Source organism: Sorex fumeus, unplaced genomic scaffold, assembly GCF_029834395.1.
Source record: "Sorex fumeus unplaced genomic scaffold, SorFum_2.1 ptg000005l, whole genome shotgun sequence".
Taxonomy (NCBI): Eukaryota; Metazoa; Chordata; class Mammalia; order Eulipotyphla; family Soricidae; genus Sorex; species Sorex fumeus.
In genome coordinates this window covers 6122272-6134355 of record NW_026606062.1, presented here as the reverse complement: position 1 = coordinate 6134355, position 12084 = coordinate 6122272, and the positions used below count along the sequence as shown (strand labels likewise).

The following is a 12084-nucleotide window of genomic DNA, read 5'->3' as shown; positions in this document are numbered from 1 at the left end:
CCTGAAAGATGGGGACAGATTTGATCCTTCTGATATTCCTTGTCTCCAGTGTTCAACACCAGCCGGTAGCAAATGACATCCTTGTATAGCCAAACTCCCTTTAATTGTTGGCTCTTTTTCTTTACTAGCCAGTGCATAAAACCTGCGGCTTTAATTCCTATGTTTTAATCCATTAGGGAACATAGTGGACCTTACTGAACTCTCAGGTCTGAAATGGAGCATTGGGGTTGTGTAGGATTTGGCTTGCAATGTCTTGATCTTGCCTGAGAGGATGAGACCTTGCAGGACACCAGCTTTGTTTGTACCATTGGACCAACCTGCAACCTATAGGAGGAGTGTTTGCAGTAGCTCCAAGTAATGGGGGCAGGGAGGAGTAGAGAGTGTGAAAAGAATAGATGAGTCCCTTTATTTCTCTAGAACTCTCTCCTCTCCCTTCTTGGAGGGGCTTAGTTCACCCTGCACTGGTCGAATCTGTGTCTTGACAGTGGGTTGTGTCAGAACACCCCAGAATCAGATTCTCTCCACATCCAGAGGGATCGCTAGCTAAGATCCTTTTGTGTTTAAGAAGATCTGTATTTTATTTTGGCTTCAGGTTCGGTTTAAGATAGATTCTTCTTCCCACTGAGAAGACACTTAATAGATGATTTTTGGAAGGAAGGGATTGAAGTACTTATAAACCTGGCTCACATTTGATGCCAATTTTTATTAGAATTTTTTTTTTCAATTTTACTGTAGAATTCTTCACCAAGCTTCTCTGTGCACCAGTGGCAGCAGATAAACTACTGAACTTTAATACAAAACTGTTCCAATATCTAGGCATGTTCCATTCCAAACATCTCTGGGGTCATAACCTGTGGTTTCTAACTATGACTTGCCAGAGGACCTGCCCAGTCTCTTTTTTTTCTCCCTTTTTCTTGAAACCATGAACAGCATCTGACAGAAGCTTAGCTTCTTTGCTTCTGTTTAGGCTGGGGAGAGTTTTTGTATATCACAGGCAGGAGCAAAGCTACAGCTATGACTGTTCTAGAGTGAGGGTCTCTTCTTCGTGGGTCTTTGTTCACTGTGTTATGGGGTGGGGGGAGAGGGTGGAGTGTCTCATCACATAACAGAAAGTAGGAAATTCTGAAAGGACTTGGAGACTGTTTCTCAGAAAGCATCTCCTGATCTCCATCTTTCTCAAGGTCAGCTCAACCTAACATCCTTTGTGTGGTCACTTGAGCTGTTGGCTTTCAAGGAACTATGAATCCAAAGAAGATGCTCCCTTAGATCAGCTTGGCAGCTTTAGTGTATCAGAATATACAAGATTCTCCCTGTGTGAGCCTGGAGAAGCCAATACTGATATTGCTTGCCAGAACTTCATACTGTGTGTATAAGAATTAACATGTCCAGCTCTTATTCTAGATGTGGCCCTGTCTCAATAAAACTTTATTTAAAAGCAGGGTGCAGGCTATAATTTGCCAATCCTGGTCAATATGATACTTTTCTCTAACATCCAAATTATTTTTTTACAATGTTCTCTTATGATAAAGAAAAACACAGTGTATTCTTTCAAAAAAAAGAACAACACAGACAAAGCCCTGCCTTGACAAGCTCTTAATGGAGAGTTAGTGCTTAAGCATTAAATGGAATCCTATACGAAGTAGCTTATTTCTTAGCATCCACCCAATTCTGAGGAACTAAGAAAATTCACAAAGAGGTTTGTGTTGGATGCATTAGTTTGAACATACATCCACTGCAGTCGTTAAGAGATGTGTGAACCAAGGGAGGCTTTGTCTCGTTTCATTGTTTCCCAGTGTCTCTAGAAAGCCAACAATTTCTGATTTGGTGTGGTAGAGTCCATATGCACTTTGGGACTTTGGGTAGAGACCTCTGTGAAATGTAGACAGGGTTATGGGCAGTGAGTTAAGTCAGTTACATTCCTACCATGACGTAAATGCCAAGCTGTGAGCTCAGTTCTCAGCATCATCTGGAATGACCTGCATTGGTTGGAGTTGAGCCAAGGACAGGGTGGCACAGTGGAATGGTGAGTCTAAAGCCATCCCATCTCTCTGGGTGACTTGGCACTTAAGAGTTTGGCCTCATGGCCATTATTGGTTTCAAGTCTGCTACCCTCACGAATCTAAAAACTCTCATCCTCTAACCTTCCTTCACCTCATTGTTTACCTCAAACCCCAGTTTAAGTTTACAGCCCTTGCCAACTAGACAAGGCCAATTGCAGAACATTTAAGGAAACAGAAAAAACATTTGAAAAGTCAAACCTACTTTTGAAGTAGATGTTCAGCTTATTGAGTTTCTTGGACGTTTCCTCTCGGTCGACCAGTAGATCATGATGCATTTGGTCTATATGTAGATAGAAAGGATTTGCCAACCCTCCCCTCACATTCTCCCAGAAAGCTGTTCCAGATGTACTGGGCTAGGATCAGGAGAGCTTTTCACTGAGACTGGCTCAAGACTTTAATTCACAAAGTTCAGTCACTGTGATTAATCGAAGAGTTTAATCAATGCAACTATCTCTTTCAGGAGAATTTGATTGTTATATGTTTATTTGCATCTTACGATGTGGGAGGATGGGGGAAGCCAGGGGACAGGGGAGCGTCTGATGAGTTTTGCTTGGCTGCCTCTTTCCCACCTTGGATAATGCAGCCCCCTCTCAATGCAGTAAACACACCTCAGGCCAGTCTGGTTCTCACTGTGCCTGGCTAATCCCAGGTCTCTAGAGGGCCTTCACATTCTAACTTGATTTTTCTCAAAGCCTCCTTTCCATATTCAGTAAGAGCTGTTGTGTTTGTTTTTTTTTTGGTGGGGCGGGGGGGGGGGAGGCAGTGGGAGGGGGTAGCATGCTTCACCCTCTCTGATTCTTCCTTTTTTTCTTCTCACCTGATGCTATTTATGTGTCCATGCTTGCTCAGGCCCATGAGCCCTGGGTGAATTGAAACAGGAGACTGATGCATGTTTAAAAATAGAAGATCAGGTGACCATGGCAACACTCTCTCTTCTCCCACTCTACTCCTCTTCTCGCTGCTGGGAGGACTGACTCTGAGAGATCTTCACGAGAATGGGACAGAATGAGGGCCATGGGACAACCTTTTCCCAATGTCCAAGTTATTTTAGGATTACTTTCTCCATGGCTCTGTGGGAGATGAAGCGGTTAAAACCGTTGGTGAAAGGGGAGGCTGTAGGCTAATGGGAAAGACTGTTGGAACACATCATTCCACGTCATTGTGCTTGCTCTCCAGGGGCTTTGGGGAAGGTAAGGTTTGGGATGGAGCGAGACCACCCAGAAGGCGAATTGGCTTTATTTTAATAATCGCCCTCTTAAGATGGGTTTGGCAGGAAGTCCTGAAATTGGATTTTGACAGCCCTGGCTTCTGGGCTTCAGTCCTGCTGTGGAGGGGATTTTGATCTATACAAATCTGTTAGGACAAAGTCTTGTGCTCAGAGGGAAGGGAACAATGGGTTGTGTGTTCAGGGGGGTCAGGGAGTAATAGGTGGGGAGGATGGATGGGAGAGGAGCTGACACCTCCTGATTCGAGATCCTTCCTCCCTTGGTCCTTGTGCTTGTGTGAGGACCTCAAATGGTGTCTGAGTGGCCCTCGGTGGAGGCTTTGTTTCAGCAGAGTGAGAAGCGTTTCCCGGCCGTTCTGGATAGGAGACTGAATGTAAAATCAACTTTACCTCTCCAACTCCTAACAGGTCTCAGGAGACACAAATCGACACAGCCTTTCTTAAACTCCGGTGTAGAGCTATCACACTTGAATGCTTTGCCAAGATTTAACCTGAAGCTTCAACATTAATATGAACTCTATCATTTTTCCACCATACCAAAGACTAATATTTATACTCATTCAGTGTTTAATATCAGGATGTCTTAAATTTCTGAACTTGCTGGAGAATGTGGTTTTTTTAAAATGTATTTTTATTGTTCCCAGGGATTCTTAAGTGTAAGTTATTCTCAGTCCTTTGCCTTTAATAAGACTCGAGTTCCAGTATTTGTCTAACCCAAGTCCTCTTGTTTGGTGATTTCAGGTTTGGAAAGAAATCTCGGCCCGCAATGTACGACGTGACCCCCATTGCCTACGAGGATTACAGCCCTGACGACAAGCCCCTGGTCACACTGATCAAAACAAAAGATTTGTAATCTTTTTTGGGATTATTTTTCAAAAAGATGGGATACTACACTCATTTAAATATTTTTAAGAAAAGACAAAGCTTAAGACATTTAAAAGTTAGCTACTCAAGGGTTTTCGGTAGAATATTAAAGAACTAATTTTCGGCAGCTTTTAGTTTGAAAAAATATTTTAAAAACAGAATTTGTGAAACCCATAGATTCGTTTTAATGTACTTTCAGCTCTCTGAAACTGTATGCTTTGACTAGTATGGGCTTTTTTTTGTTTGTTCCTTTTTCCTTTGTCGACACTATCACCAAACCCAGATTCATTTCTGCGGTTGGTACAGAATAAGTCTAATCCAGGCAAAGTTTGTGTTTGACGTGTGAGTGCCGGCTTTCTGAGTAGAGTTAAGGAACCCATGTAGAGTTTGATATATAATACAGTATACCCGTTAATTAAAAAAAAAAATGAAGTCTGAACTGTTTGTTTCGTGAAAAAGAAACTAGTTAACTCTTTTCTTCCTAACCTGAATGACATTAGCCTCTGCCTTATTCTGTGCATGGGTAAGTAACTTTTTTCTGCACTGTTTTGTTGAACCTTGAGAAACATCCTTTTGAGTTTGTTTTGTCACTTTCGTAACTGTCCTCAAACTAGGCCTAGAAAATCTGCATAATGAAAGGGTCTCATGAAGGCACATTGTGGAAGCTGTTTTCTTTTCAAAGTCAAGGTTTTCTATTGTGAGTAAATTAAATTTATGTTGGAATTGTTGCTAAAAAGGTAGTAACTATAGGAAAGTACCGGTCCTTCTAGTAGTGAGTAATTCTCATAGTGCATCTTTATTTATATCCAGGACATTTTTTGTGGCTGTATTTGATTGATATGTGCTTCTTCTGATTCTTGCTAATTTCAAAGAATATTGAATAAATGTTACCAAGTCAAGGACGCACTTGTCTCTCGCTTCTTTTAAAGGCTGTGAAGTGTTTTAGATCTGAAGTGGATTGCCAAACAAAGACTCCACTGTTTCTGATATTTCATATATTTCAGGACATGTGTGTGACTGCCTGGGTCTCTGGACATCCTTGAGTCTCCTGATGGGTCAGTGAGCCAGCTTGACCTTGCAAATATGACCATGACCACGACCATCCAGCTGTTCGTCAATTGCCTCGAGCAGGCCCCAGTAACATTTCCTTCATCCTAGCCCTGAGATTTTTTTAAAATTGCCATATTAAAAGCTTCTTAGCTGAACTCTGGCATCAGAATATGAAGACTGAGACCCATTAAACCAGAAGTGCTTCTAAAGCATGATGTATAGGACCCCTGAAACCCTTGGCAAGAAATTCTGTGCTCCCTTTGGAGTTGAGCAAATGTACCTGCCTTAGCAGATAGCTTGGTCTTTAGAGGTGTGAGGGCAGCCAGAATTCCATCCCATTTGGAGGCCAAGTGCTGTGCTAAAATTTCAGGTCAAGGTTTTAGAAAAGCTCATTCTATCTTCATTTGGGAGTGCTTAATAAAGCCAAGAGGCATCCTGTCAACCCGGGAGGGGATTTTAAACAAAAGGTATTGAAGGTGCTGCTCTTCCTTTTCTTCCTTGGAAACATCTTTCCCTAATTCGTGGAGGCCATAGCCGCACACCCACATTCTGATTGCGAAATGATAAGGAACTTGAGGCAAATATTTTTAGCTTTAAGTGTGGAAAAACGAAGTAAAAAAGAATTATGGACAAGGCAGGATCTGCATCCCTGGGGAGGCCCATGAACCTCAGTTTTGGCCCCATGAGTCTAAGACACATCCATCCCCAGCAGAGTGTACAGAGATTGGGGGTAGGAGGGGAACCCCAGCTCCTGTTACTTCCCTTCCCCTCTCTGATGCCCAAGACAATGGCCTCATTGCCCTGAGTTCTTGGCTTTTGGAAACTACTTTTATCACACCCACCCGAATCATTTCAGTCTCTCAAATGCTTCAATTCCTGGGCCTGTAAGATCCTTTCAAGGACTTGTCCAGAAGAACTGAAATGACTCTTTATCAGTGGTAATCTGTCTTTGTGAAAGCAAGAAAACAGTGGCTCCTTTTCATCCAAGTTAGTTGGATGAAGTTGTTTCCTGCCAGCCTGAGCAAGAATCTCTATGGTTTTAAAATTTTTGTTTTTATTTTTCATTTAAGGGTGGAGCGATAGCACAGCGGATAGGGTGTTTGCCTTGCACGCGGCCAACCCAGGTTTGATTCCTCTGCCCCTCTTGGAGAGCCTGGCAAGCTCTCCATGGCATATTAGATATGCCAAAAACAGTAACAAGTCTCACAATGGAGATGTTAGTGGTGTCCAATCGAGCAAATCAATGGAAGGACAATGCTACAGTGCTTTTTAATTTATTTATTTATTTATTTTTTTGCTTTTTGGGTTACACCCAGTGATTCCCAGGGCTTGCTCATGGGTCTGCACTCAGGAATTACTCCAGCAGTACGTGGGGGACCATATGGGATGCAGGGGATTGAACCTGGGTCGGCTGTGTGTGAGACAATCACCCTCCCCGCTGTACTATCACTCCATCCCCCATTTTTAAAATTTTAATTGAATCATATTTACAGAGCTATTGTCATGGTTGGGTTTCAGTTATACAGTGTTCCAAAACCTGTCCCTTCACCACCAGTGTCCCCAGTTTCCCTCCTGCCATCCCTCCCCTCCAACCTTTCTCTATGGCACACACAATTCTCTCTCTCTCTCTCTCTCTCTCTCTCTCTCTCTCTCTCTCTCCCTTTTCCTCTCTCCCCCCCCTTTCTGGACATTATGGTTTGCAACACAGATCACAGATACTGAGAGGTCATCATGTTGAGGGGTGGGCCTGGTTTGTACTTGGATGGAACGCTGTCCATGTTTGATAACTCTGAGTCTTTGTGCATTTGGAGATTCTGCACCCAGATATCTCTTGGAGCACTGGTTCTGAGTCTGATAGAGACCAGCACCCTGAACAGCACCGGAGGACCCTGAAACCAGAGATCAGCATGGTTTTGAGTCAGAACTTAGTCTAGTAAATTGGTCAACCTAGACAACCCCAAATAGGTTGAAGCCATCTCAATAGACTCAGCCTGGGCTGGGATTAGGAGTACTTGACTGGAATCACTCCTGCCTTGTAAACTTGCTATTGGCTTTGGGCAAAGAACCCTGGGCCAAGACTTCCTAATTTGGAAAATGGGAATAATGTTAGTTCCTTCCTTAGGGGTGATGGTGAGAATTAAACTCCAGATGTCTGTAAAGTCTTTACCTCTGTTAAGGCCTTTGGCATATCAGATGTATGCTTTTTTCAATTAAGAACTTTTATTGTTGAGGTAACAGTTTGCAACACCGCATATATTTTAAGGGTGCGGTTTCACACCTCTTAAATATGTGTTGCCATGCTACAACCACTACCAGAGGGCCAATATCCCTCCACCACAGCTCACTGGGTCCCTTCCTGCTTGATAACCTTAGTTCCGTGCTGAGAATTCAAGGGTTTCTTTCTTCTTCGGTTTGTTTCCTTGACTTCAACTCTCTGTGTCATCTACATAAGTGAGATCATTTGGTATTTATTTATCTTTGGAATTCTTTTACCTAACACTAGCCCTTTCAGTTTCATCCATGTTATGGCAAAAGGCAAGATTTCATCTTTCCTTATAGTCAAGTAGTATTCCACTGGTTATACCACATTCTTTGTTCATGCTTTTGTTTTACTTTATCGGTAGGGTGGGGGCATCTCTGTTTGTGCTCAGGGCTGATTCCTGGCTCTGTGCCCAGGGCTTACTCCTGGCAGTACTCAGACACTTTTTGTAGTACTTGCGAGGGATTCAACTAGGGTGAGCAAATTTCAAGACAAGTGCCTTAACCCTTGTATTATATATATATATATATATATATATATATATATATATATCCCTCTCTCCACACCCCCCCCCCCCCCCAGGCATTATGGTTTGCAACACAGATCACAGATACTGGGAGGTTATCATGTTCAGGGGTAGGCCTGGTTAGTACTTGGATGGAACACTGTCCATGTTTGATAACTGAGTCTTTGTGCATTTGAAGATTCTGCCCCACTCTATCTTTTAATCTTTTATATTTACTTTCTGGGTCTCCCGGACAGTGCTCAGGAGGCCCCAAGGACATTCCCATCAATTTTCGGACAATTGTGCGGGTGGTTCAGTGTCAGGGCTTGAGGGTGTGGGGTAGCTCAGGATGTGGGGTGCTGGGGATCATCACTTAGTGGTGAGGCCAGTCAGGCACATCCGGTGATGCTCAGGGGCCTCTAGGATGCTTCAATGTGTTGAGCAGGGCACGTTGGCCAAAGCTTGAATTCAGGGTCCTGTGCTTGCAACGCCTGTACCCCGACTGCTGAGCTGTCTCCCTTTCTACTGAACAGCACCAAGGCTTTGTCCACTCATTTGTCCTTGGGCATCTTGGCAGTTTCCCGATCTAGCCTTTTATAATAATTAGGGTCATGGTGAACATAGATATGCTTTGTTCTTGAATGATCTCTTTTGTATTTGCATAGAACTTAGGAGGAAAATTGACAGATCATATGGTCGATGTAATTTTCATCTGAGAATTCTCCACCCTGTTTTCCACAGAGGCTGGAAGAATTCAAATCACCACCATGAATACATGAAGGCTGCTTTTTCTCTTCACCTTCGCTAACACTTGCTATGTCTGGTCTTTTTCAAAATAGCCTTTCTCACAAGTGTGAGGTGATAGCGCGTTGCTGTTTTGCTGTGCATTTTCCTGACTTGAAATGAGAATGAGTATTTTCATGGGCTTTTGGCCATCTGTATGTATTCTTTAGCAAAGTGTCTGTTCGATTCCTCAACTCCCTATTTTGGATAGAGTTGTTTATTTTCTTGTTAAGGTCTCTACTTTGTTCATCTTGTATACTAGCCCTTTGAGATGCATATTGCACAAATGTTTTCTCCCCTTCATTAGATGTATTTTTTTGGTAATGATAATTTCTTTCACTGTGCAGAAACTTTTTTAATTGGATGTCACCCATTTGCTTATTTTTTTCCCCTTGCCCTTGGACTGAAATCTGTAAATGCATGCTGTTGCTGTAGCTGCTGCTGTTCTTGCCTTGGAAGTGTTTGCTTTACACTGTTGGCACATAGAGAGGTTGGCTTTCATAGCTAGTGTCTCTGATCTGTAGTGAGCGCCTCCTGGATGCTGGTTAAGTTGGTGCTTCCTTTTCACAGTCTGGAACTGCTTCTCTGAGTGTGTCACTCACTCGTGGAAATTATTACTTCCCACTATTTGTGGAGCAAACAGTTTCTAAGCAAGAATGAACTGGCTCAGATTTGTAGAACAAATGATAGTCTCACAACTTGGTGGAATTGGAATTATCACTTTATAACATGCAAATGTTCATAAGATGGAGCAATAGCATGAAACCATGGGAAACAGTGGGAGTTGTGTAGTTATGGTATGATTCGTTGTGTGTTTTTTCTCAGAGTTCTTTTTTCTTTTTTGTTTTGTTCTGGGCCACACCTGGTGAAGCTCAGGCATTACTCCTGATCCTGTGCTTAGAGATCACTCTTGGTGATGTTCAGGTGACCTTATGAAATACAGGGGATTGAGTCAGTGTTAACTGTGTTTTCAAGGCCAGAGCCTTACCCTATACTCTCTCTCTCTATCTTCAATAGCTCTTCATTCTTAGAAAGAAATGCCACGTACAGAGAAATCATTTCCAAGTAGCTTTAGCAGTTTTGAGCTGGTGCCTTTCATAGATGTAGCCAAGTAGCTGCTGGTCTTGCTTGGGTCAACAATCTTGACTCTAGTCTAGAAGTTTCAACTTTTCCATTTCATGGAGCTCTACTTTCTTTTAACAATTTGGTCTGGTGGGATTCTGTTTGACTTATAGCCTGAAGTTTGAATGATTTCTTTTCTCAAAGTTGTAAGTTAAGTGAAATCATTTTTTTAAAATTTTATTGAATCAACATGAGATAGTTACAAGTTTTCATGTTTGGGTTACAATCACACAATGATCAAACACCCATCCCTCCACAAGTGCACATTCCTCACCACCAATATCCCCGGTGTACCCCCCCCCCCTTTTCCACCCTCCCCCTGCCTCCATGGCAGACATGATTCCCCATACTCTCTACTTTGGGGCTTGATGGTTTGCAATACAGACACTGAGAGGTTATCTTGTTTGGTCCTTTATCTACTTTCTGCACACATCCCATCCCGATTGGTTCCTCAAGCCATCATTTTCTTAGTGTTCCCTTCTCTATTCCAGCTGCCTTCTCCCCTTTGCTCATGAGGCAGGCTTCCAGCTATGGAGCAATCTATCTGTCCCGTGTACCTACTATTCTTAGTTGTCAGCCTCATGTTATGTTGTTTTATACTCCACAAATGAGTGCAGTCCTTCTATGTCTGTCCCCCTCTTTCTGACTCATTTCACTTAGCATGATTCTCTCCATGTCTATCCATGCATAAGCAAAGTTCATGACTTTATCTCTCCTGACAGCTGCATACTATCCCATTGTGTAGATGTAATACCACAGTTTCTTTAACCAGTAATCTGTTCTAGGGAACGTGAGTTGTTTCCAGATTTTGGTTATTATGAACAGCCCTGCAATGAACATATAGGTACAGATGTTATTTCTATCAAGTGAAATCTTAAAAACCATTGTCAGTACAAATTAAATCAGACATTTTTCTGTTAAAAGATTTTATAGTATACTTATTTGAACAAACAGAAAACCACACAAAAATGCATGTGTGCGCACACACACACACACACACACACACACACACACACGAGAAACATAAAGGGAACACTCAGAGAAGTGCCTGGGAAGACACTGACAGTTGCTCCCACCATTTCTATTCACTTCTTTTGTCTCATGGAGAGAAAAAACGTGCCAAATAACAGCATTTACCGAATCTTTGACTTTTAGGATGAGCAGGTGACTCTGTGTTGGTGAGTGGCACCTCCCACAAAATCTGGAACTTTTGTCTGCTATAGCAAAATGCCTGGGAATAGCCTTCTTTCTGCCCATGGCTTCCTGTTCTGTGTAGTTTTCTGGAACAATCCACGGCTATGGTGAGCACCAAGCCCTCCATCTCTCAGAGCAGTTTTGCCCAATTCTGAGAATGGTGGAGAGAAACAGGGAAAGAGTGGAGACTTGTGGAAGCTTACTTTTTAAAAAATTATTGTGTGTATATGTGTGTGTGTGTGTGTGTGTGTGTGTGTGTGAGTGATAAGTATTTTTCCAACTATCTTATCTCTTGAGCTATAATTGGCAAATAAAAGTCAAGACACTTTGTATCCATTGTGAGATTTGATATGCCTATATATCATTAAAATATTTTCCCACATCAAATTTGTCCATCCATAGTTGCCTTTGCTTATTTATGTGAACATTTCAATCCTGTTATTTTGGCAAATCTCAGTGCTACAACTTAGTCTTATCAACTCTAGTCATAATCCTGTACATTAGGGCCTCATACCTTACACATCTTATTGCTGAAAGTTTTACCAACTTCCCTATTTCCATTCTCACCCCACTCTGAGCCTTTGAAAACCACTTCTCTGCTGTCTGTTTTATGGACTTGACTTTTGTTGGTTTGTTTATGAGATTCCACATATTAATCAGACACCCTGTAGCATTTGCTGTGCAGTCTGGCTTGCTTCACTTAGCATGATGTCCTCCAGGTAATTCACATTGCCAAAGATGTCAGGGTTGGCTTCTTTTTAAAGGGTAACTAATATTCCATTGTTTATACATGTCACACTTTATCTTTGGAGCAGCAGAGTTTTACAACATATGGATTGAATTAGAGTTCCTCAATGGAGGCATCAGGTCATTCTGTTGGTGGGTCAGTCCTGTGTGTTGTAAGGTATTAAGCAGCATCCCTGACTTGAAACCAGTAATTGTGACCCCTCCCCCCAAATCTCTTCAGCTATTATTAGGGAGTTATATTCATCCCAGGTTGGAAATCATTGGCCTAAACAAT

General features: G+C 42.3%; 1 protein-coding gene across 1 annotated transcript in view; it reads left to right on the top strand.

Annotated features, from left to right (window-relative positions):
• Positions 1-5051, top strand: part of DNER (delta/notch like EGF repeat containing) — a 332962-nt gene extending 327911 nt beyond the window's left edge. Inside the window, exon 13 of the mRNA XM_056122053.1 lies at positions 4027-5051. Within this exon, the coding sequence (XP_055978028.1) occupies positions 4027-4138 (112 nt within the window). The 3' untranslated portion in view covers positions 4139-5051. The remainder of the gene's footprint in view (positions 1-4026) is intronic.
• The last annotated feature ends 7033 nt before the right edge of the window (positions 5052-12084 follow it).